The sequence below is a fragment of the Caretta caretta genome, chromosome 10, assembly GCF_965140235.1.
Source record: "Caretta caretta isolate rCarCar2 chromosome 10, rCarCar1.hap1, whole genome shotgun sequence".
Classification (NCBI taxonomy): Eukaryota; Metazoa; Chordata; order Testudines; family Cheloniidae; genus Caretta; species Caretta caretta.
Genome location: NC_134215.1, coordinates 6,675,768 through 6,702,371, shown reverse-complemented (window position 1 = coordinate 6,702,371; position 26,604 = coordinate 6,675,768). Strand labels below are relative to the sequence as shown.

General features: G+C 46.3%; 1 protein-coding gene across 3 annotated transcripts in view; it reads right to left on the bottom strand.

Annotated features, from left to right (window-relative positions):
* CACNA1H (calcium voltage-gated channel subunit alpha1 H) overlaps positions 1 to 26,604 on the bottom strand; it is a 208,316-nt gene that overhangs the window by 51,228 nt on the left and 130,484 nt on the right. For 2 of the 3 annotated variants that reach the window (XM_048866479.2, XM_048866482.2), the window contains exons 13-23: positions 20,949 to 21,039; positions 18,023 to 18,231; positions 13,850 to 14,284; positions 11,680 to 11,780; positions 11,050 to 11,173; positions 10,841 to 10,909; positions 10,488 to 10,672; positions 3,886 to 4,012; positions 3,418 to 3,543; positions 1,649 to 1,738; positions 22 to 235 (exon numbers count right to left, since the gene is read on the bottom strand). In XM_048866479.2, the coding sequence (XP_048722436.2) occupies positions 22 to 235; positions 1,649 to 1,738; positions 3,418 to 3,543; positions 3,886 to 4,012; positions 10,488 to 10,672; positions 10,841 to 10,909; positions 11,050 to 11,173; positions 11,680 to 11,780; positions 13,850 to 14,284; positions 18,023 to 18,231; positions 20,949 to 21,039 (1,771 nt within the window). The remainder of the gene's footprint in view (positions 1 to 21; positions 236 to 1,648; positions 1,739 to 3,417; positions 3,544 to 3,885; positions 4,013 to 10,487; positions 10,673 to 10,840; positions 10,910 to 11,049; positions 11,174 to 11,679; positions 11,781 to 13,849; positions 14,285 to 18,022; positions 18,232 to 20,948; positions 21,040 to 26,604) is intronic. The other variant, XM_048866481.2, reaches the window with a different exon arrangement.

Here is a 26,604-nt window from a genome sequence, read left to right as displayed (position 1 = left end):
TTTGTAACGCAGTCTACCGACCAGACATGTATAGCTCCTTACTCCTGCGCTTTTTCTCCAGGCGCCTCAGCCGCTTCTCCTCCCGCCGACGGGCCTCTTCTGCCTCCTGGTGCTGCCGACACTTGTGGAAATTCTCCACCACCACCCCCACGAACATGTTGAGCACGAAAAAGCTGACGATGAGCAGGAAGGAGATGAAGTAGAGAAGCATCCACGGGTTGTGGTTCTGGACGGGCTGAGAGATGGGAGGCAGGAGAGGGCAAGAGAGAAGAGGAGAAAAGTGTGGGTCATTGTAAAACAGACATATCAAGTGTCCAGCAGCAGTGGGAAGCCAGTGGTGGATTCCCATGGGTAGGAGAATAGGGCTTGGAGAACCCATAGGCTGTTTCTCCGCAAGTTTTCCTTTCACCCATTTTCTCCCCTGTTGAAATTTTACCTTCTTTTGTGAAAACCATAATTTGGCTGGAAAAAAAAAAATTCCTCGCAAGATCACAATTTTTGGCATGGAAATAGTTTTAATTGAAGAGAGGCTCAAATTTATGATTTGCATGGGGGCATTAATGCTTAGCTGATGTTTGTCCATTGTTCTGAGATCCTTGGGCACTGCAGATGCTAAGTACAAAGGGTTATCGCTGTTACAACATGGTACCATTCACCAAAGGATCTCGAGAGAATTTTGCTAATGCTTTAAGCCTCCCAACACCCAAATTTGGTAGCACCTCTTTTTAACATCCCCAATTATTTTCTATTTCATGTAAATACATTCATGTTCACCATGCATTCCTTAAAGCAACAGTGAAATGGTACATGTTTTCAGAGCCCCTTGGAGCTGGTGTTTTGGTCCCAAGGTATCCGTCCTTAGGACATGATTTGTAGCTTTCACCTCCTGGTGTTTTCTTCAGCAGGTCAGTGATGCCGAGGGAGGAAGAGGGCTAACTCAGAGCTGCCTGTGGGCAGTGGGTTCTATCTTCTGCATATTCATGTGTGAAAAACATGCCCATTTTGACGGGCTCCATGTCACTGGCAAAAGTTGCACTACATGGGCCACTGCAACCATTTCTGAGTAAGAGCAAGATTCTGATCAGCCCCTGCAGAGGTACACAAAGAGCATCCTTCCCCACCTTGCTGCATAGGGGCTGCCCAGAGTCCCACTGGAGGACGTAGACCCTGCTCCCTCTTCGTGGCTCCATGGACACTCAGGGCCTGAAAGAGGGTACGGAAGGTTGCGGTGATGGTGGGGCCAGGCACCCAACCTGTCCAGGCATAGCGTGGGGAGTGTGCTGTAGCTTTTTAAAGGGATGGGTAGCTGCCATGCTGGGGAGGTTGGGACCTCTAGGAAGAATTCCAGCTGAGATTCCCAGAATTCCTTCTGGAGACATCTGCTGAACTAGGGCCCCATTACACCCATCACACCCAGATGGCATCCAGGGGACAACTGAGCCCTGATTGAAGTGCTCGTCAGTGCTCAGCTGTGGTTCCCAGGCTGTTCAGGTCCATGCTGCTGCTTTGGAGCCCCCCTACTGGAATCGGCGCCAGAGCAGAGCGCCTGTGGGGGTTACTCAGTTCCATTAACAGCTGTGATCTGTGCACAGTGATCCAGACCACGAACACTAAACTTGTAAAACTTTTTGAGGTCTTTTGTTTCTACCTGCTGGTCAATGCCCACAGCATCCAGGCCATTATACATGATGTTCACCCAGCCGTCTTTGGATGAGAGTACAAACAAGGACATCAGAGCCTGCAAGGAAAAGCAATAATATAAAGATCAGCCCTGCTGCTATTCACCTCCCTTTGGTCTTTTTAAGGGAGGAAGGGGTGGACTCATTTGCTCTTTGAGTTTCTCAGACTAGCAGTGGAAAGGTAGGGCCACAGGAACCAAAGAGAAATGGCAGAATGACTTAGTCATGTCAGTTTCCTCTGCCTTAAGTACATAGGGGAGAAAAACAATCAACATTCGTAGAGGACATTGATTTGGGAAGACAATGAATTTCAAGCCTCAAAGAGGGCATACAAACCAAGAAGAGTCAAATGACCTGCTAAAACAATTCATAATTCATAACACAATGGAGATAATTTTTTCAAATGGAATTTACTGTGATTTTAACCATTTAAGCTATTGGTTTGGTTTTTGCTGGTTTTGATGGAGCTTGGTTTTGGTTTTAATGGAGCTTGGACAACAAAAGCTGACTGGTTAGCTTCCTTTTTAGTTCCACCCAGATTAATTCACGTACTTATAACACAGGTTCTGCTCAGCTACATTGGCAGCATCGCCAAGACCAAATGCACAAAAATTTGGAGGGGGTAACTTTTTTCAAGTTTTTCTTTGCAAACACGAAGAAGGTTAGAAACTAATTATTCTAAAAAATGAAAGGTGAGATTCTCACACAATTAACTGACTCTAGGTGCTGGGGCTTTAAGGGAAAAAAACAGGACCACAGGATATCAGACTGGAAGGGACCCCTGAGTCACGGAGCACAGTCCCCTCCAATTACAGGCAACCCTGTAATATAATCCCATTCATAATTTTGTCAAGTGCCCTCTTGAAGCGAGTGAGGTTGTTTGTCCCCACTGTTCCCATTGGATGGCAGTTCCAGAACAAGACTCACGATAAAATCACAAGAGTTAGCAATGCTGCATGCGTGAAAATGTGAGGTCATGCTATTGATTGTGACAATCAGCAGCATAGCTCAGAGCATGTCACAGCCATCATCTGGCTCAACACAGTGGGGACTGAATCAGGGACCTCCAGAGAGCTAAAGCATCAACTGCTAATGCTTGAATTAAAGAGCCTACAGGTGGAACAGCCTCACATCCTCTGTGGATCCCACCAGGGCCTACATAACACAAACTGGCCTGTGGGTTAGGTGTAGTTTTGCTCAGTGCTGTTATTTATTTTGTACATGCCACTGAAACACATAAAAATCTGATTAAATTTAAAAACAACAACAAGAACAAGGTATTATTTCACACTGAGGGCCAGATTGCAATCCCCTTATTCCTGCTGAACAGTACCTTACACAGAATCACAGAATCTCAGGGTTGGAAGGGACCTCAGGAGATCATCTAGTCCAACCCCCTGCTCAAAGCAGGACCAATCCCCATTTTTTGCCCCAGATCAACTTAACAGCCCCCTAAAGGATTGAACTCACAACCCTGGGTTTAGCAGGCCAATGCTCAAACCACTGAGCTATCCCTCCCCCCAAATGAGGAGTGGTGACCTGAAGTAATGGCACTACTCAGTGCGAGTAATGGGACCAGACTCTCAGCTCCTGGGTTTTGTTAAACCTTTAAATAAACGAAACCTAAACGGGGGACCTGATGATGAGATGGCTGGAAGTTCAGTGCTGGAGCGGGACACATTCGGAAGAGCCCATCAGACAATGACACAGAAACCTCTCGGAACAAGAACTACTTTACCTGCCCTAAATTGTCGAAGTTGTACTTCCGCCGGACCCATCTGTAGTGCACGCTAGTGCAGTCGGCTTTAGTGGAGATGTTTTTGGTGTCTGGTCCTTCGCAGTAGTAGAACTTGCCCTTAAAAAGCTGAAATTGAAGAGGAAGGGGGGGAAAAGTATCTTGGGAAGCCTGGCGTGGGCACTTTGTTCTGTTCCAAGGACAGATCATTGCTTGCCTTGGTTGGAATTTGGGATTCCTTCCCTTGTCCCTGCAGCTGAGGTACCCCTCTTCAGGCACAAAGCCTGAAGCCCCTCTGCTGGGTTAAGAGGATTTCGCATCCCTGGAGGGATCGGAGTGGCTTGCCTCACCCAGCAGGGGAAAGCCTATTCTGAATGACCTCTCTGTCTTGTTGGGACAAGAAGGGACTGTCTTGTTGGGACAAGAAGGGACTTTCTGAATGAGTGCTTGGTTACAGAGGGAGAGTCTTACCTGAACCCCTAAGATCCCGAAGATAATGAAGAAAGCACAGCAGATAAGCACAATATTTCCAATAGGCCTCAGGGATGATATCAAGGTCTCCACCACCAGTTTTAGACCTGGGGCTCTGCTGATGACTCTGGGGAAAAAAACAGCAGAAAAAAGCTTGGCACTCATCCTAGACTCATACAACCACAGAATTAGAAGGGACCACCAGGGCCATCTAGTCTAACCCCCATTTATCCCATCTTTATTCTTCCTCCTGCTCCTTGGGGGCAGTCAGGCTGATATAACCCTTCTTTACCCCCCATACGTATTGGTATGGTACCCTACCATATAGGATGTTACGCTATACTATTCTATAGCTCCTTTCATCAATTGATTTCAAAGCGCTGTACAGGTGTTAATTAATTAAGCCTCACCACACCCCTGTGAAACAGATAAGTGTTCACGGACCTGCCCTTCTCTCAGAGCTAGTATTTAAGGTTCTTCGCACACTCAGGCAGATGTCTCTGCATCGGCTGCATTTGGCTCAAACTTTGAAAGTTCTCTTTGCACTTGTGAGAGCTGGAAACATCGGGCCTGGTGTTCATTTACACTACGGCCACCTCTCACCATTCTTGTCCCGTTAAGGGGCCTTAAAAAGCGTGCAAGTGTACTTTAAAGGGCCTTAGTGTAGATGAGAATCAGGCCTTTATTTTTAAATAACAACTTAGAATACAGTTGTGCGGCAATTAAAAAAATAACGAGGCTGCAGAACAACATTATGCATGGTGCCCTGGGTATAGAGTCAGTTGCATGCTCCAATTTACCCTCTCATAACAGACAGAGAGGGGGTGAAGTTGAAATTGAAAACCAAAAAGGAAGTACTTAGTTTACACAACACATAATTAAACCTGTGGGACTGTCTACCACAAGATTTCACTGAAATCAAATGTGTAGCAAGGCCTCAGCTGATTAGACATTTATATAGACAATGAGAACATTCACAGTTACATTAGATAGGATAAAAATGTATAAGGGATATAAACTCTCCTGCTGCAGGGCACAAGCCAGTCTCACTAGCTGATGAAGATTAGGACGGAGTATCTCCTATTGGCAGGTTGTTTCATAGAATCATAGAAGATTAGGGTTGGAAGAGACCTCAGGAGGTCACCTAGTCCTATCTCCTGCTCAAAGCAGGACTAACGCCAACTAAATTATACCAGCCAGGGCTGTGTCAAGCCGGGCCTTAAAAACCTCTAAGGATGGAGATTCCACCACCTTCGTAGGTAACCCATTCCAGTGCTTCACCACCCTCCTAGCAAAATAGTGTTTCCTAATATCCAACCTAGACCTCCCCCACTGCAACTTTAGACCATTGCTCCTTGTTCTGTCGTCTGCCACCACTGAGACCAGCCAAACTCCATCCTCTTTGGAACCCCCCTTCATGTAGTTGAAGGCTGCTATCAAATCTCCCCCCCACTCTTCTCTTCTGCAGACTAAACAAGCCCAGTTCCCTCAGCGTCTCCTCGTAAATCATGTGCCCTAGCCCCCTAATCATTTTCGTTGCCCTCCGCTGGACTCTCTCACAGTTGTCCACTAAAGGGTTTCTAGCACCTTCCTCTGAAATACTGGCCACCATCAGAGACAGGGTACTGAACCACTGGTCTGATCTGGAATGGCAGATGTTGTGTTCAGTGGCCTTATACCAAGCCTGAACTTTGCCCCCAAATACCAAGCATGTAAAATCTTTCTAGCAGCGTATAGACAGTAACTCACAGCAGTGCTGGAAAGCAAGCCTTAGCCTCCATTTATAGATGGAGAAACTCCAGCACAGGGTGGTTAAGTGAGGCCACTGAGAGAGGCCGTTTGTGGTGGACTTCTGAAGAGCACTGCAGCTGTGTCTCGTGCTCTTGGGCTCAGGCCTTTAGAACACACCTACTTTGTAAGTTACTCAGATGCCCCATCTTTGGAAGTGCTCAGGAAGGCTAATGAACCAAGGCTCAATCCTGCTGAGCACCCTGGCCCCATTCCAGCCACGCACTTAAGCACATGTTCAACTTTCTGTCAGTGGGACCATTCAAGCACTTAGTTAAGCACAGGCTTAAGTGCTTTGCTGCCTTGGGCCGATGGTGCTCAGCACCTTTTGAAAGATTGAACCACAAGATGCCATTTATAAAGGGGAGGAGTATTTTATCATACAAGGGGGGTTGTTTCCTACCTAAACGGTCCGGGAACTGACTCAGAGACAAAAGGGATTTGTGGTCGACAGGTCCGTAACAAAATTAATGAGCAGCACTGATTGCCTTCTATTTGCAGAGGAGCCCAGTAGTGGATCCAGAGGCATGGTTTATAGCAGCACAGAAAGTTTGGATGTTTTTCTTTTCCATGTGAGTGACTAGAGAAAGGATCTCCTGGGTGGGTCTGAGAAATGCGTTTGTGCCCAAACAGCACCACAAACCCCAGGGAGTTTTTCCAGGAGGCTGCATGTTTCAGTTGAAAAATGTCAAAGCTTTTTAAGAGGGTGGTGCAGGATCCTTGTTGGTAGCTTCATTTTGCATGGCTAAGTTAACACTTTAATGCCCAGGAGGCTGATAATCTAGGCAAGTAGAGATGTGTGAGGAAGGGATAGAGGATAAAAGGTAGATGTTGTAAGCCTGGGGCTACCCAGTCAATAGGTAACATCAGACGGTTTATACTTCCTCTAAGTGAGAAGTGTTTAAGTAACTTCTTGTTCTCTCAAACTAGTAATGAATAATGTGACAGAGAAACTGAATAGTCTCTGGAATAACAGTGCACAAGACTTATGTAAGTAACACCAGAGTCAATCATAGAATCATAGAATCATAGAATATCAGGGTTGGAAGGGACCCCAGAAGGTCATCTAGTCCAACCCCCTGCTCGAAGCAGGACCAATTCCCAGTTAAATCATCCCAGCCAGGGCTTTGTCAAGCCTGACCTTAAAAACCTCTAAGGAAGGAGATTCTACCACCTCCCTAGGTAACGCATTCCAGTGTTTCACCACCCTCTTAGTGAAAAAGTTTTTCCTAATATCCAATCTAAACCTCCCCCACTGCAGCTTGAGACCATTACTCCTCGTTCTGTCATCTGCTACCATTGAGAACAGTCTAGAGCCATCCTCTTTGGAACCCCCTTTCAGGTAGTTGAAAGCAGCTATCAAATCCACCCTCATTCTTCTCTTCTGCAGGCTAAACAATCCCAGCTCCCTCAGCCTCTCCTCATAACTCATGTGTTCCAGATCCCTAATCATATTTGTTGCCCTTCGCTGGACTCTCTCCAATTTATCCACATCCTTCTTGAAGTGTGGGGCCCAAAACTGGACACAGTACTCCAGATGAGGCCTCACCAATGTCGAATAGGCTCAATCATGGGCTCTTTGTGAATACAGCAGGTTGAATTATTCTCTGGAACTGTCATAAATATAAAGGGAAGGGTAAACCCCTTTGAAATCCCTCCTGGCCAGGGGAAAGCTCCTCTCACCTGTAAAGGGTTAAGCAGCTAAAGGTAACCTCGCTGGCACCTGACCAAAATGACCAATGAGGAGACAAGATACTTTCAAAAGCTGGGAGGAGGGAGAGAAACAAAGGGTCTGTGTGTCTGTCTATAGTCTGTCTTTGTCGGGGATAGACCAGGAATGGAGTCTTAGAACTTTTAGTAAGTAATCTAGCTAGGTATGTGTTAGATTATGATTTCTTTAAATGGCTGAGAAAAGAATTGTGCTGAATAGAATAACTATTTCTGTCTGTGTATCTTTTTTGTAACTTAAGGTTTTGCCTAGAGGGGTTCTCTATGTTTTTGAATCTAATTACCCTGTAAGATATCTACCATCCTGATTGTACAGGGGGGATTTCTTCATTTCTATTTACTTCTATTTTTATTAAAAGTCTTCTTGTAAGAAAACTGAATGCTTTTTCATTGTTCTCAGATCCAAGGGTCTGGGTCTGTAATCACCTAGGCAAATTGGTGAGGCTTTTTACCAAACCTTGTCCAGGAAGTGGGGTGCAAGGTTTTGGGAAGTATTTTGGGGGGAAAGACGCGTCCAAACAGCTCTTCCCCAGTAACCAGTATTAGTTTGGTGGTGGTAGCGGCCAATCCAAGGACGACGGGTGGAATATTTTGTACCTTGGGGAAGTTTTGACCTAAGCTGGTAAAGATAAGCTTAGGAGGTTTTTCATGCAGGTCCCCACATCTGTACCCTAGAGTTCAGAGTGGGGGAGGAACCTTGACAGGAACTAATTCTTCCCAATTCTGTCCCTTATATTTGTTCATACATCATTTGTGCCCTCATTTCCATTACTCTTCATAGGTTCCAAGGCCAGAAGGGACCATTGTGGTCATCCAGTCTGAGCTCCTGCATGACACAGACCGTAGAACTTCCCACAAATCATTCCTGTTTAAAATGGCTGATGATGGAGAATCCACCTCAACCATTGTGAAATACGGTACTGCCTAAAAAGGCCAAGCCAAGATAGTGCCCCATTGTGCTAGGTGCTGTAAATACACAAAGAGATGGTTCCTACTCTGAAGAGATTGCAATCTAAGAGGGCAGCAGTAAAGACAAATTCAGAAAACAGACTGGGGTACCGAAGAAACAAATTAGATGAAAACATTAATGCAACCATTTTGCCATCTAGGAAATAATTAGCGAATATGCAAAAGCCATTGCTTATGTAGGAACCGGCCAGATTGATTCTTGCTTACTAGTGTGATGGGAAGAGGCAAATGCCTCTTTTTCCTAAGGACCGCACGTTTCTGGAGCCACCTATCTTGTTTCCAAAGAAATTTCTTGGGAAAGAGAATGTGTTTTTGTCGGGCATGATGCAAAATGGGAACGGGCAAAGTGAGCTGATGAGAATTCCCCAAGTATTTATACTCTCCCTGTCCCATTATTACTGTGCTATCAAACAAAATACAAATTCCCTTTATTCCTCTTTCAAATATTGAAAACATGACTTTTCCTCTTCCTAGCCAACAGCTACATTGTGTCCAGGTGGCATTAGATATACACACACAGGAGAAGGACTACAGAAACTGGAGCTTATCAAATTATTGCCAGCACCTGTTTAATTGCCATTTCACTCTCAGCCAATGCGACCTTCTCACTTGGGAATGGCTGTAAGGTTGTGCAGTGTAACATGTCACTTTGATTAGGGAGCCAGCCTGATATGTAAAATTATGATTAAAATGCAGCGTGAGGAAGGCATTCATCATACACACTGTGCGAGTCCGATAACACTTCCTGCCCCAAACCAGATCAGCTCTTCTAGATAGTGGTGAAGACAAAGTACCAGTCACTTTGGTCTTCCTTACAGGTGCTGAGAGTATGCACACAACAGATGGACCGAAACCCATTTGGTGTTCACGTTCAGTCACGTCTGATAATAAGCAACTGAAAGCTCAGATATTTCTCCATCACTGCTGAGGGCTTGTCTGCACTGGCTTATTTTAAATTGGTTTAAAAAACAAATTAGTTAAATTACTGTGCAGACCCACTCATATTGGTTTCAGACTGGTTATACTGGGTTAACTTAGGTCTGTAAATTGATCAATGCAAGATAAACAGATCAAAGCCAAGCTCACAGCAATACAAGAGTCCACACAGGAAGTTGTACCAGTTTAACTAAAGTGGCTTAAATTATACCGTTAGCTAAATTGGTTCAACCCTGTGTGTACACCAGGCTGGAGACTACAAAGCTGGCCTGGAAATCTTCATGAAAACGCAACCTTGCCCTTTTCATAACTTCTTCGACTCTGATGTTGAAACAGAGAAGGGTCCTGTCTTGGTGTTAATCCAGAAATGTGACCGACATTTTACAACTTGGAAGAACCTTCTACTAGAGCAATTACTTGTTTTTCCATCCCAGAACAGATTCACAACCATCAGTGTTGCCAACTTCTGTTAACACTCACCTGTGGTGAGAATTATTTTTTATGGCCCAGTAAAGAACCATTAGTTTTCCTATCATTATCAGCTTTGTTCTATCAGAGCATTTTCATCATGAATTTGCAAGGATGCCATACAGTGAGATGCGCTATCATGACGATTCCCGTTGACACTGTGCATGCAATGCACTGAAACAATTCAGTATTTTTAGTGTGTCCCAGTGGATAGATTACTGGGACTCAGGAGGCAAGGCCTATTGTTTGTGGGTAAGTCACTTCATCAACCCATGCCTCATTTTCCCCACCTGTAAAGGAGGAACAATGTGAAGTGCTTTGAGGTCTATGGATGAAACTTGCTATATGAGTGCTAGCTTCAAGAGGATATTTTACTTCAGAAGAGTTTCAGTAGCTTAAGGAATCAAGTCTTTCCCTTCAAACTCCATGATTCATCAAAACAAAACAAAGGGCTCACCTGCATGGCAAGTTACTATGCGGCAAGTCCAGGTGTGAATCTACTGCACACCAGCTAGCTGCACAGTAACGTCCCAGGTGGACACTGCAACAACAAGTCCTGGAATGGGGCTCAGCTGACTATGCTTTCAAGTATCAGTAGCCAAGCTGTATGCTGGGACTTCCACTGTAGATTCACACCACGGCTTGACGCCTAATAGCTTGCCATGAAGACAAGCCCAAACCCCACACATCCATTTTGCCCAGTGTGAAAGTACCGGAGAGGCCTCAAGGTCCGCAGCAATCTTAAGACTCGAAGGATACCCAAAATCTTAGCCCCGCCTGCTGACGCCATGGAGACGATAATATCAATGATGGATACAAAGACCAGGACCCCATCCAGGACATTCCAGCTGCTTTGGAGATAGGTATTTTCCCCAGAGAAGAAGCCAAGGGCCACCACCTAGAACCAGTAGGAGAAAGATATTTAAGTTGTGGCCTCATGCCTTTTGCTTTTTTGCTGTACATGACAGACACTGACGTGCAGTGAAATACAGCTCATCTTAGCTCTCAGACCACAGAGGCCAGCCCTCATTGTGGGTTGGCAGGTTTAGTGGAGACACATAATTACCTTCACCATCATCTCAACAACAAAGATTGCAGTGAAGATGTAATTGGAGACACTCAGAAATATCCTCTCCTGTAAAATAGAAATCAACAGCAGGAGGCAAGTCATTTAAACAGCAGAAACCCAGCATCCTCCATCCCACAGGTTCCTTCCCCGATGTGGCTGGGGAAAAGTTATTGTGGGTGCAGGAAAAGGGATGGGGGGATGCTCACCATGCTGTGGGGGTCAATATCGGGCCTCTCCAGTGCAATGGTGATGCAGTTGAGAAAGATGAAGACCAGAACCACATGGTCAAACATCTTGTGGGCTATAACCTTCTGGCACATCGCTCGAATCCTGGGGGAAAAGGGGCAGAAAGGAAGAGGTCATGGCCAGAAGCCAGTCTGGGTCAGCAAGCTTGGAACTCACCCCTCTGACTGGCATTTCCTTTCCTGAGAGACTCCTTTAAAACCTTCAATGGTAACTATCTCAGGGTGCTGAGATAGGACCTGTGCACAGTTTGCTGCACTAATTATCAATGAAATAAACAAGAAATAACAATAATAATAATTAATTATTATTAATAAGTCACCTCAGCTTCCTGCCAAGGTGTCGACGGCCCTGTCCAGTGATTCTGCCTATCACAGAAACATTACTCAGACAAGGGGCTGACTTCGGATGTCCTTACTCAGATCTTCCCCACAGAAGAGTTTTGCCTACTGAAGGGCTGACTAAAACTGGAGTCTGGAACAGCCCCTCCTGTGGTAAAAGGCAATGGAATTCCATTCCTGCCCAATGGAATGAGCTTCTCCCAAGCCCCAGTTTTCAGCTGCCAGCCCACTCGGTGAACTGGGGTTTCTTACCGATTCTGAGGAGAAAACAAGTAGAGGGACCAGTCTTCGTGATTCTTGCACCACTCCGGTTTGTAGGGCTCCAGGGCTTTACGAATCCTGTAGCAGTAACTCTGGAGAGAACAAAGAAATTGCTCCTTTCTTTAGTTTTCCTGGCTCATTAGCCCACGGGGTCCCTCTGCCCTTCTCAAGCGACCCTCTGAATTCTTTGCTCTATAGGTGGTTTCTGGAAAAGGCGGTGTTAGAATTTGGCTGTGAAAATGAAGACCTACCTGTGTCCTTATATGGCCCCCATCATCACAGTAAAGTGATGTGCCAGAGGTCCATATGGAGCCTGTGGCTACGCCAGGAATTGTGCTCAGATTTCCCCCTGTCCCAGTCCAATGCCCTATCCAGAACACCATCTTTCCTACCCTCCCATCAGGCTCACAGGGAAGTGAAGAAGAGCCACACAACATGGGATGTACTGTACAAGTGCAGCCAAAGGTAGAATGGAAGCCTTGTTACAGGGCAATCTGATGCTCAGACCAGCGGCTGGGATTTGGACTGATGCAGGATGGTAAAGATCTAACTCTCCTTCTCCCCCGAGGAAAGGAAGCTTCCATGAACCCTACATACATGGCCAAACCTTGAAGTCCTTACTCCCTCAAAACTCCCCCCAAAGTGAGCGGGAGCCGGGGGCGGGGGGTTGCTCGCTGCACTTGAAACCAATCCAGTCATATTTTGTGTCTTTATTTTCCCACCAGACATAAGGATTGAGGGACTTCCAAGCTTCAAGGCATTGCACTAAGTGCTTATTAATTAATTAATTTAATCGCCTGGGGTCTATGAATTTTTTGAGCATCGGTGTAAACTCCCCTATTCAGAGGTATTGAAAATCCTGTTTTGTTTTTTGCAATACCAAAATGTTGTGCCTAAGTGACCTAACCGCGTCACTGTAATTACATCGACACCGGTTTATGTGCTGACCCTCCATGCTGGCTGACATGAGGCTAGTTTTTCTCTTTCGGAGATGAGGCTGACTGCAGCGTTGTGACTCCAATCTGAAAACTCAACCCGGGTGTCAGCAGTGACTGGAATCCTTTGAGCTTTAGCCTCCCTTCACAGAAGCTCTGGAGCAAAGTCCCTGAAACAGGAATCAGGCCCTGGAGAGGTCACAGTGGAGGGTTAACAATGTCCAAGGCTCTCAGTTTGGTGCTGGAGAGCAACTGGGTTAATGCTGCTCTTGCAAAGGGCATTGCAAGCTGCTCTGGGTGACCCACCAAGCCAGGACATGCCACACGTCACTTCCTCTTTCCTTGGAAGGTGGAACTTTCTGGAAGTTGGAAGAACAGATACTGCAGGTCCAGAAGAGCTGACAGCCAAGATAGTGCTCGCGGTGCAGAGAACCCGGGAAAATGAGGGCTGTGCATGAGGGGGCTGTACACTGAGATGTGTGACGCTTCCCTGGAGAGCCCAAACTCGCTGTAAGGTGGCCAAAGTTTGCGAGTGGTTCAGGGCAAACCCAGGGGGGCTCTGCACATGGGACTGAGATGGGGAGGGGGAAAGCAGTGTTCCACAGGGAGCCAACAGCCTCACAGTACACTGAGCCTAGAGAAGGGTCTGTGTGGCTGACTGAGCCCAGAGGAAAGGGGGTTTTCCCCCTCTATTTCAAGGTGAATGGGTAGATTGGGGCAAGCCCAGAGGGAAAGGGCTCCACATTTCAGAACATGCCTGGGAAAGGACCCATGTTTCACAGGAAGCCTGGGGGAAGGGCCTAAAATTGACAGCAAGCCCAAGGGAGAGGCCCCAGACTTTCAAGGGAGCCTAGGGGACCAGGTTCTGCATTTCTAGCAAGCCTGTGACAGAGGGTGCCTGGGGTGAAATTTGGTTGAGATCACAACAAATAATGTTTGGGAGGGCATCCCGGAGATGGGTGTCAACCACAGCCAGGGACTGTAGTTCACAAAGGTGGGTGCCCATCACCCGGACACTTCACCTTGCCTATAGATCAGACAGTAACAGAACCCCCCTATTCGCAAACAAAACTCTTTGGGAAGTGGATGCCAATTCACTAGGAACTGGACTCTTTCATCTACACCAGCCAGTAGGTGGCAACAACTCTGCCCGGGATTTGAACAAGCACCTTACAGGGGAAAGGCTCCCTTACCCCCAGAGCTGCCCGATCCCCAGGGCAACTTACATCGTCCATGTCGTCATCATAGTCCAAGGGGTCGTCCTTGTGGCTGTCGATGCGCAGGAAGAACTCACTGGGCACATGCACCATTTTGCCATTGCAGTCCTGGTACTCTGCGGGCAGCACGGCCAGGGGGTTGATGCTGAGGGAGTGGCGCATGGTGGGGAGCTGGAGAAGCTCAGGCAAGTCCAAGGAGCTTCTGTAATCCAGGGACTCTGCCCGGCGGTGCAGGGTGGCTCTGCTGACAGTACTGGACTTGGCATCATCGGAGTCATCATCCGTGCTCCCTTTCCCCTCCCCAGAGAGCAAGGACTCTCTTTCCCCAGACTGGTTCTTCTTCTTGAGGCTTGGGGCCCTTCCGAGGCTGTTCCAGCTTGAGCGTCGGCTTCCCCAGTTGCTGTTGGGTCCCCAGTTCGCATATGGCGAGCTGCGGAGGCTGGACTGAGAGATGGGAAAAACATGTGAGATTTCACCCTCAACCAGAAGAGGGAAGGAAATGGCTCAGAGGGAAAGGAATTTAGCCCAGAAGTTATGGCACAAACTGCTAGGTGGCTCCAGGGACAAGAATCATAGAATCATAGAATATAAGGGTTGGAAGGGACCCCAGAAGGTCATCTAGTCCAACCCCCTGCTCAAAGCAGGACCAATTCCCAGTTAAATCATCCCAGCCAGGGCTTTGTCAAGCCTGACCTTAAAAACCTCTAAGGAAGACAGTCATTCAGTTAAGAAGAACAGACAGGGAACATTGCAGGTGTTGTTAAGGGCTAAGGCAGGTAAGTTCATGCTGCTGGACAGGGGCCCCACACTGGGAACGCTGGTGTTCCAGTTGAGCGCTTTTCCGCAACCTCTCTCATCTCCTCGACTCCCTCATACCTGGGTACCCAGGTGAACCCACATCGAAGGCGTCCCTTTAAAGTGCACCCTCAGCATGGCTAGAACCTTTCTCAGTGCAGGATTCTTGAATCCCATGTAAGTTTTAAGCACACAGGGTCCTGCCTGTGCGTGCCAGCCACATTACAAAGGCTCCAAGAAGGCTTTCATAGGACTTCCCCTTTTCCAGAATTACAATGCTCACAAAAGCTATTGATTCCCCTCCGCTCAATTACACTCAGTGCACTATGGCCTGGGGTTTGAGTCCACATACCTGAGTCAGTGCCGTACAGTAGCACACCACCTGTCTTAAAACATATTCCCCATGTAAACTTGGCACAACTAATGAAAACTCAAGGCTGGCTCCACATCTGCTCCAGATCCATGAATCTCACAGCAAGTGGAGGAGCCCAGCCAAGGAGGATTTTATGGAATCCTCTCTTGGGGTCACAGTGCCCTTTTATAGGCCCTTTTATACAGTGACACTGCTCCACACCAACTGGATGGCAGGGCTGGGATCAGTCACTGGAGATACATTCTTGTGTGTCATGGTAAAAATCACACAACCGGTTCCTAAGGGCCTGCCTCTCATTAACACTAACTAAGATCCCTTTACACCACTCTGGCAGCAAAAATGTGTCCAGCCCTAAGACTCTGTTCCCACTGGGCAATATTTTTTTAACCACCTAAGTGATTTAGTTTCAGAGTAGCAGCCGTGTTAGTCTGTATTCGCAAAAAGAAAAGGAGGACTTGTGGCACCTTAGACACTAACAAATGTCTAAATCACATTGGCTTCCAGTGGGTCTTGGGCATCTAAGTGCTTTTGAAAATTTTACCCAGACAATAGTCTTATTTTTCCTTAAATATGTCCTCAAATGGATTCCCTTCCCACCCCCGCAAACAAATGTCTGGTGATGATTATTTTGTAACTGCAATTTGCATTGCTGAATAGTTCCTGGTACGAAAAGTGTTCAAGGTCAGAGCAGCGAAGCCTAGAAAGAAATCTCCTTTTCTCTTAACATTTTCCTTCCAGCACAGAAACAGAGCTGACTGCTTTAAGCATTCTCATTGGTTTTGATTAAGGTTCATCTCAGTGCTGTTCCATTGGGTGGCTGCTTGTGCCCTGATTCGAGCCATGAGCCAGCAATCCCATCTAAACCCAAGACAAACGATAGAGTCATCTCGTTTTTCTTTTCAGAAGCATTACCTTGGCTAGGCAGCTTACCAAAGGTGATAACGGTTCTACCTCAGTACGCTGCATGAAGTGCATTCATGCTCCACTGCTTTGATGTCAGCATGATATTGAAGCTACATAGTGAAAAACAGGGCAGATAAGCAGAGATGCAAACCCGTTTTTGTCCATTAACTCTGGTCCTTCTATTTTCAGTCCTTCCCCCCAGCACTGCCCTGCTGTGAGTGTAACAAAATCTACTGTCTGTTCAGTAATTCCAGCCATCTCTCTCCCCTCAGATGGTTATTCCCTAAGGATAATCCATGATTTCAGCTCTTGGTTTCTGTCTGTTCCCCTCAATAAGGGGCTGGGTATAATAAACAGGAGCAGAGCAGCCACGCGAGGGATGAACAAGCATTCAGATTCCTTCGCAGTCATTCCAAGATGGTTTATTCCGGCCTCCCGAGATCTAGCCAATCATTAAAACGCCACAAGGAATTAGGGCCCTGCAGAGCCACCGCCCATTAGTCCTGCCTGACAGGAGATGCTTGGCTCATCTCCAAGGCACCCGGGGGCTGTGCAGTCGTTCCAGGAAGAACGTGTTTCTTACCACAGTGGTTTGCCTGTGCTAAAGCCAAATGAAACCTCTCGAAGACTGTGCCCAGGTGTAATGTCTGGGACTGCCTGCTTCCAGTCAGTTGAGCCAGCTCACCCCCTCTCCTGACACCTCCATCGTAACCAAGGGAAACCATTCAGGGGCACTGAGTCCCTGTCCCCCAACTGTGCAGCACCCAGTAACCTCTTCTTCCTTAAGCCTTCTGCGGATGAGGCAGCAAAGTCCTCAGACCCTAGTTTCTCCAGTGACTACAGAACCAGCAACTCATCTTGACTGCTCTAGGCATTCCCTGCCACATCAGCCCTCCTGATGACAGACCACACACTATCCAGCTCTGCACCTGTCAGTCCAGCCTGCAACTCTGGATTCCCCACTGCTTCTCCACAGCCTGAATCCACTGTTATGACCATCCTGCCCTATTTCATCATGCCCCCTGCTGCCTGATCTCACCTTCCCACCGATCACTTCATTTCCACCACCCAACCCAGGGTAGAAAAAATTACGGCTGAGTCGCAGTGCATCATGGGATAGGAAGTCACCAGGATGTATCACGGGAGATGTAGTCCAACCACAGAGCTGGGCCAATTGGGGAGAATGGGGACTGAGGGACCCAGAACTATAAATCCCATCAAACACCGTGACAGGTCAGGCCGTGCAGAGATTAATATCTACCTGAAACAAAACATTATGACATTTCCAAATCCAAATTTTTCACATTCTGCAATAGGTTTAGATATTTTGACTTTTAGTCTGAATAGAAATGTGAGAATTTACCACAGTATGGCAATTCCAATTTGTGATCAGCTTCTTACACAACCTAGATATGTTACCAAACCCACCCACCCAAAATGTTAAAAGAGCATTAAAGGTTGCAAAGTCAAGTACTCAAAAATTAGTAAATGCCGAGATGAAGATTGCCAGTGTGCAACCTTAACTATGTCTCTTTGTGTGTATGCATTACGATACTGTCTTTAATTACATAATCACATAGTATTTTTCCCCACAGGACTCCTGCCTCATTCAGTGCGCAGGCTGGACCTGTTCTGTGGATGAATCAGGGCTACCAGGAGGTTGTTGTCCATGGGACAGCCTTTTCACAAGGATGGCAAAGGGCATATCCCTGACCCACCCCCTGCCAAATTTCAAGTCCTAGCTCCAAAGCATGGGGACACTAAAGCTGGTCAAAGAAAAGATCACCTGAGATTTTTTAACATGGGAAGAAATCATGTATTTTTCCCCAGCCTCACTCTCAGAAATTGCTAAACTATTTTGGCTGCAATTTCCCAGAACAATTCTGCCTGAGGCACACACACAGCATGGAAAAGATCAGCCCAAAGGGTTAGTTTTTTTTCAAAGTTATATGCAATTGAAAACAGGGTTTTATAATGGGAAATATTGGGCAACCTTAATCACAGGCAGCGCTACCAGCCCTGCCTATAAGATTATACATTTATCTCCCCCTCTGTGTTATTACATATAAAAGGCAGAGAATAGGGGGAAACTGCCAATACTGGTAACATACCAAGGACTTTTGATCATAGCTCAGGGGATCCACTGAAGCATTGCTCCCTCTCCTTGAGTCCACGAAGGTGTGCACCGAATCCATGTGCGGCGAGCACTTGGGCGTTGGCATGGGAGTAGCAGCAGTGCGCATGATGATGGGAGGGGGTACGCTCCCCCTGCCCTCCACGTGACCGTTTGGGGTGATGGCAAGGGAGTACATCTTCATCTCTGGAAAGAAGGCGAGCTGCAGTTAGGGTTCTGCTCAGGAGCTTAGCTGGGGACTGCAACCAGCACTTTTAAAACAGGCAACCCACATTTATCTCCTATTGACTTCACTGAACAGGAAGAGCAGATGGAAACTCCTTGGTGCCATCAATGCCGGGTGGGTCTTTCATAGGAGATAGAAGGCCAAGGTCAGGAGCATTCAGAAGGCCCAGTCTTAATAATAACCCCTAGCTCTTCCCTAGATCTCAAACTGCTTTAAAAAGGGGTTGGTATCATTATCCCCACTTAACAGATGGAGGAAATTGAGGCATGGTGAGGCGAAGTGACTTGTCCAAGGTAACCTAGTTGGATAGCAGCAGAGACAGCAATCGGACCCAGGTGTCCTGAGTTCCAGTCCAGTGCTCTAGCCACTAGGTCATCAGCATTTGCTGAGTTAGAAACTCATCCCGGACTACACAAGGAGTTGCGGGTGCTCAGCAGCAATCAGGATTGGAGTTGCAGATTGTATGGCTATTATTTTTACCCTAAGAGAAACGGCTGTTAGTCCTCATGTGTTCACCAAATTGCAATCTGGATAAATTATTCTTCTCTTCCTGTGGTGCAGAGATTAAATGATTTGTAAAGTGCTTTGGATTCCTTTGGGGCGGAAGGCACTGTACAAACGTACACTGTGATCGTTAGTCATCCATTCCAGGGACAGGAAATGCGAAGGGTTCCTAAACATGCATACATCTATGGAAGCACAACAGAATAACCTAATGAACTACTTTTCCCTGATAATTGCTTCTAGTTAATAAAAAGAAAGGGAGCAGTTACACCACATTGTTTCAGCTCTAAGGCAAGGGAAAATGGACTTCTCCTTGAGACATAGGGGCTGTCACGGCCACACAGCATCAGATCTTTTCAGAAAGCAACATAATATACTCGTTAAAAATTGCAGCAACAGTGTTCACGATGAAGATAAACAAGAATCTACAGAACAAAACTCCTTCTGCACTGCTGAGTGCAGTAATACTCTGTCATCAAAAGCCTAGATTCAAAGACAAGGTCTGGAGTCGAGAGCAAATCTTAATTTATGTTGGCTCAGTGGATTTCGGTTTAATGATTGCAGAATCTGCCGCCTGGGGGAGGGGAGAGGATGAGACCATCTGCCATATGTAGGAGAGAAGAATAATTTTACACTTGTACAGGTAGTTCAGGAAATGATTCCGCCTCCACTGTACGGAGAAAGCCAAGGGTTTTATTACCCCGGCTAATTCTCCTCTGATGCCTGCTTTTGTCATGCCGTGCCCTTGTATTTTTAGCATCAGTTTGCTTATTTGCTGATGCACAAAGCCTGTCCATAAACCACGGAAATCCATAGAGGCTTTGCCAATCACTTCAAGGGGTGGAAGCCCCAAATCTGCTAATCTGAACCACACAAGATCCTTCTGTCTATACACATTTTACAGGCCAATGGGTTTGTAATGGGATCATTAATGCCCGTATGTTGTTTGTACACATCTTGGCATTTAGGAGGTTTATGGAGACTGGAAATGGTCAAGCTATTCCTTGTCCATAAAGAAAAGGAGTACTTGTGGCACCTTAGAGACTAACCAATTTATTTGAGCATGAGCTTTCGTGAGCTACAGCTCACTTCATCAGATGTCCATAGTTTATTCTGAGAGTTCAGCCCTGTTCTCTATTTGTGAACTTCCTGAGAATAAGTGGCAATTTCCTTCCTGCCCTGGAATGGGCCTGTTATTCGAAGTGGTTCTGCAAACAGCTTATACAAAGGAATTTCAGCCTATGGTTTGTTGGCCAACCGTCTGCAGTGAAGATGAATTTGATAACCCGATATTTGGAATTTTCCAGTTGAGCTGAATGACTGGGCAGTTAAATCACCTAGTATTGCTCCAGCTCCCTCAACTGGTGACCCCAACCATTAAAATACTCCTGTTTCTATCTGCAATTAATTCCATTTGGTCACCAGATGACTGTCATTTCACTGAGTCAAATGAATTTTGGCTACAGGCCCAAAAGACACTTTAAAATTTTAAGAAAACCCCACCCTGAAAATTAAAAGGGGATGAGATGTAATGTGACCAAATAGCCAATACAGTTTAATATCTGAGGCAAGGATATATTGAAAAGCAACACACGTTCTCTTTTCGTATTTGTTCAGACTGGAAAGTCTTTTTCATATTCGAAATACTTTTTGACTAGTTGAAAATGCAAAACTACTGCCCCGCAAGCATAGCAGCCAGGTGAGTCACCACATGAAATGTACTGCCCCGAGGGGAGATAAAAGCGATAGAGCTCCCAAACCGGTAGTTCCCAAACTTTTCACTAAGTTGTATTTTGTCTTTTTTGGGGATCCATTGCACCTGCTCCTTCCCCTCCCCAGCCCCTTAGTCCCAAGCCCAAGCCCCCTAGTTAGCTCCCCCCAGCCCACCCCCTTCTGTGCCCCAGCCAGCCCCTCTCTCCCCGCAGCTGGGCTGCAATCACTACCAGGCTTACTGTCACTTGCCACGGAGATCCCACCCCGCCATGCCTCTGCCTGGGGATGTCAGAGCACCAGAGAGGAGGGTAGTTGGGGAGAGGGAATGCCACCAGGCCTCCTGGTGGGTTGGGACCCACCATGTGGGAAACACTCACCTAAACCATTCTACAAGGCCTCTGGAAACAGAGTTATAGCATAGCTATGCACACCGCAGAAGGAAATTCAAGCTTATTCTTACCTGTTGCGCGGAGGTCTCTCAGCTTCTCAAAATCCTCATCGAAGTTGGCAGATGTCTTATCCTCATCTGTGTCCGACCTGTTGGCGTCACCCTGCATGGAAGGGATGGGGGAATTTAATGTTTGATTAGTGTTTTGCTCTTGACCAAGAAAGAGACCTTTTTGAATAAAATTCCCTGGATCCATTTAAGTTACTAATGCCAGACCAATGGCTGCCCATCCCATCCCATCTTCACTTCATCCCATCAGAGGGGCCATGTCATCTCGTGGGTTGAGCATAGACTGGGACATGGAAGAGTATGCTTCAGGTTCTAGCTCCAACACTGACTTGTTTGAGTGACCACTGGCAAATCTCTCAACCCTGCTGTACCTCACTTTCCCTAACTCGGTGTTTGCAGCTGTTGCATTTTTCATTGTAAAATGGGGACCATGATACTTACCTGTTGTGGGTATTAATCAAGTAAGGTTTGTAAAGTGTTTCGAAAGCTGGGGCAGGGACTCTCTCTTTGACTGTATTTGTACAGTGGTGCCTGATCTTAATTGGGGCCTTTGGGCACGGTCACACTATATGCGCTAAGCATTATGATGTGTATGGGAACTGCTTTGAAACGCCCTTATACAAGATATAGCTCCTGCCAATGCTGCTGCATTCACCTCAGTGTCTAACCTAACCGAACAATGGGTCCCACTGCAAAACGCGAAAGTGTTGTTACCAGAGAAGGGACTAAGAAAAACTGGCATCACGGGGTTCCGTATCTATCCTCTCTCCATGATCCCAACTCACAAGCTGCTGGGTTTAGGTGTCAAAAGGATATTTTTCTAGCTACCAGTACTGAAAAACTCAACCCGGGATCTGAAAAATCAAGCCCTGCCCTATCTTTCATCCTGCCTCGTTATAAAGGAATCTCCTTCCTTAGAAGTTTTTAAGGTCAGGCTTGACAAAGCCCTGGCTGGGATGATTTAATTGGGGATGGGTCCTGCTTCTGAGCAGGGGGTTGGACTAGATGACCTCCTGAGGTCCCTTCCAACCCTGATATTCTATGATTCTATGATAAAGATTCTGCAATCAGAAGTCACTGGGCAGCATTGTAGGATGAGGTAGAATAGAACTGCACCTGCTCTTCCATAACTGCACCTGCTCTGCAGGGCTGAGATAGTACTGGGAGCTTATTTATGTCAGTAAAGTCAGCAGACGTGGCTTGAAGACAAAGAGAGAGGGTTGAAAGTGAAGATGGCCACAGCTGGAGACTTAAGACTTGGTGGCTTTATGGCAACTGAGTAACCACCTCCCTCCAGGTTATTTCCACTCAGGCTGTGCAGTTAAAACACTCTCTCCTTCCAAAACATCTGCCTATATTTTTTTTAAAGATCCGTATTTAATGACAGCTAGTTTGTTGGCTGACTCATGCCTCAATATCTTCAGCAAACAAATACAGATCACAGCATTTCATGCTGGAGAGCAGGGGGTCTGTGCCTCGTGGGGACACCTCTGAGCAGCAGTCGGTGATTTTCATCTCTGTGCTGTCAGTCTTATCTCTGTGAATCACGCTGGGCTCCCCAGTGGTTTGGAAAATAGTCTTGTCTTTAACCTTCATGCCGTAACATCTTTCGTGCCTATGGTGCATCTCATTCAGGGGGCCTAGTTAACAATTCTGTCTAGTCATGTTGCTTCTTGTTAGAAGTCTCTATACTGGAATATTATACAAACACCACATGGAGAACCATGCGATCCTTGCAGGAAACAAATGAAAAATCATTTATTACCAAAACATGTAAGGTGGGATTTTCAGATGCTCTCAGGGCTGAAACTCAGCTGGTAGAAGGTCGGAGCTCCACGGAGCACTCCACCAGATAGGGTGACCAGACAGCACGTGTGAAAAATCGGGATGGGGGTGGGGGTGGGGGAGGGTAATAGGCATCTATATAAGGCAAAGCCCCAAATATCAGGACTGTCCCTATGAAATTGGGACATCTGGTCACCCTAACCCCAGAGGACCCTGGGGACATGTGCCAAGTTACAGCGGCTGGTGAGTTGCACCTCAGCATTGGCCCAGCTCTGTGACCGTTGAAGTGGATGGAAGTTTCACCATTGAGTTCAGTGGGAGCAGTTAGGCTAATACTGAGTGCTTTGGTACATCCTCCCCAATACAGACATGAACAGACCCCAGATTAGACACTTCGGGATCCACAGAAGTGATACAACACAAGTGGTGAACGGACACAGAGGCACACGCTACCCCATCATGGACCGTCTCTAGCAGGGAGGAATAATTCAGTCTTCACGGCGGATTCAGTCTCTAGCGTCTCCTTCTAGACCGCCAACAGGAGGGCCAATGGTGACAGTGAGTTTGGGATTTGGGAGAAGACCTTTAATTCGACACACAGGGCCCTGACCAGCAACCAGAAGATTATGTTGCTGAGAGGTTTGGCATGCCAAAGCCGAACCCTCAGCCACACAATCCTCTTTGAAATGTCTTTACCGGATTTGAACACTGGTTCTTTGCTTTCATACATCCAGGTACGCTACCAAAAAGACTAAGCTAAATTCATTTAAAAGGCTAGAGTACAAATGCTTGTCTTGTAAAGTTCTCCTGAACAATTTCATTTTGTGTGTGGTCAGCAGGACAGAACTGCTCTGGCAAGCCGTCCAACTGATCCATCAAGGCTACAGAGAAGTTGTGCAAATTGGTCTTTATAAGGAGCACAGTTTCTTAATTGGTGCCTGTACAAACCCACCATGGTCTTAATAGACACACACTGCTCTCCCCAAGGTGGTGATGAATTTAATTTCTTTGGCAGTGTGTTGCTAAGTGGTGCAGCCAAAGAAATGATTATTTATTAAGAGAGGTGATTGAGTTTCTTTGTTCATCTTTTGTGTTTCACGGATGAAGAATTAACATACAGTAGCTGTTAGATCTGCATAATTCTGGAAGCTCTGGGTGGCGTCGTACAGCAGATTTGAGATAGTTTTCCAATCAGTCAATCTGGAACCTCCGCGTGACTCAGCTACACAAGCATAAGTTTTGCCCTTTAGCTCATCATTCTGCAGTCATACATGCAAGTCAGGGATGCTCTATACTATGCCTGACCTTGTGGATTTCCATGTCTATTCTCTTCCTTTGATGTCCCTGTCAAATTTGCACCCTTCATAAGTCAAGATCTGAAGATCAAGCCTCTGACAGCATCATCAGTAAAGGAGTCCCCCAATCAAAGTCAGCTGGCAATTTTGTCAATGACGCATAGGATAGAACAGAACCCAGCTTGCTCCTTTAGCTGTAGGGGAGGGCCAACAATAGCAACCCCCCCCCCCCAATTCTATCAGTAAAGTCAGCCCACGTGACTTGGAGTGATCGGATGACTAAGAAAGGCCCATTTGTACATAACCACCTTTCTGATCATACTCACACGTAGTGTCAAAGAAGAAGAGCAAGGCAAAAGACTTCAGACAAGTTCCTCTGTAGTATATGACTTTGTGAGGATTGCTGTTTAAAAGATTTTTCATATTTTGGCATCAACAGCTAGTCAACAAATCAAAGAATAAAGCCACAGGAAAATAAAAAATCCTCAGCTCTGCTGAATGCTTCTTCCTGCGAGTTGCAGCCAAGGAAGATTTGCCGGTCTTTGCTGTATAAAAACTAGAGCTAAGTTATTCATTTATTAGCACGCAGTTTGATACAAGGCCTCGTGGCTGAAATATGGCTCTGGTGGGATTTCTCTAGTGCATACTGTACTTGCTAAGAGACAATTGGCAAGCCTCTAGCCATAAGCTTTGCCAAGCCTCCTAAAGAAGGAAACCAGAAAGAAAAATGCATGCTACAAATTTAATTCCTGGGGTGGTTAGGCTGTTCTGATGCAGGCTTTAAAAACTGTCTCTTACACGTTTAAATCACAGTCTGTACCAGCTCCAAAAGGAGCCATTAAACACTAACAAGAAAACAGGGTCCATTTTGTGAAGACTGTAATTACATATTTATCGAGAATATGGCACACGGCTACCAATTTCTGTCTTCATAGTAGCACATGATTCAGCCGTTTAGAGAACAAGCAGGAGACAGGACATTGTGGAAAGGCCAGCGTGGATTTTGCAACAAACATTATTTCCACAGCAAGGATTCAACCTGTGACCTCTGGAGCTAAAAAATATGAGTTTTGACTACCTGAGCTAGAAGACACGGTAGCTGTTAGTCCACTGCAGTCTGGGCTCATAGTATTTCAGCTATTAAAGGGGGACAGAGAGCCAGTGTGTAAACATGTGTTCTATTTGGTAGTAAGAACACAAGATGGTAAACCAAGGCGGTTGTCGGTCATGCTGAGGGGACAAATGAATAGAGGCAAGAGCCAGAGCATTATATGTACAGTATTATATATCACTTAGTCCTGCCTTGAGTGCAGGGGACTGGACTAGATGACCTACTGAGATCCCTTCCAGCCCTACACTTCTATGATTCTATGTAGGAGATCGATTGTGTAGGGCTTTGCAGAAAAGGGGAAGGTGGTTACATTTGCTTCAGGAGGTAAGGGGAAACCAGAAAAGATATTTGAAGTGGGGATGGACTTGTCTGGAGCCATGGGCATGTGAAGGGAGCTTTAGAGAGCCGACCAACTATAATCCAAGGGAGAAGGGGACTATCCTTTAGCTTAACTCTAAGTTACAAACCAGAACACTCTCTTTACCGCCAGGCATTTGGCTGGTACCCTTACCAGACTCACTTAATGCATCATTATTTGTTCACTGAAGTCATCACAGAAAAATATATGAGGCAAATATGATTTCTCTCTGCTTGCTCTCTCTTACTGAATGAAACAGCTTGGAATAAGCAGAAGTATTATAAATTCCCCGAGACAGTTAAAAATGTATCTAGACAGAGTGGATAACAAAAGCACTGATTTCCGCCCCCCCTCACACACACACCAAGACTAGCTAGTGAATAATTCATGGCCCATGGCCCATTCTTCCTCCCCCCCGCCACTTCCATTGTTTGTTTTCGTCAATGACAACATATTTAAAGACAAGTTTCTTATCAAAGGGGAGCTGGGGCCCAGCACCCAGGGATTAAAGGGTGCAAATGAAACAGCAATAGTGTAGCCGATAAAGCTGATTGGGCAAGGAACAGAGCATGAATGTGGACTTACACTTAGAAAAAAAAACAGGGGAAAAGTGCAAAGTAGGACTGGCTGGGTCTGCCTGGCAACATCAAACAGCTGCATCTACTCTACAGCCCAGGCAGAACAGAAAGGAGGCCTGCGCAGCGGACTCCTGGATTTCAATTAGCTGTTAACTTTTGGCACAGCCTGTGTGCTTCATCTGGAATGTTTATGACCTCCTATCTCTGGAACCTGCTGAAGATCAAAAGGCTGATACTGGTGGCCCTTCCCCAGCGTACATGGCTGGCACGCACATTCAGCGTTTTTATAATATCCTAAAGGATTTTCTCTGAGGGCCGGGAGGTGTGAGACACACTAGTGGACCCCGAGAGACAGGAGCTTCAAAAGCAGCAAGAGTCATGAAATACGGGCAACTTTGGAGGGATGAACCAAGGTGAAGAATGATTTGGGCAAAGGCAAACAAACACAAATTACTCAAATTCTACCCATCGTAACACATTTATAGCGGCGTAGGACTTGGTGGTAGAAGCAAAAAGATAAAACTTAGATCCT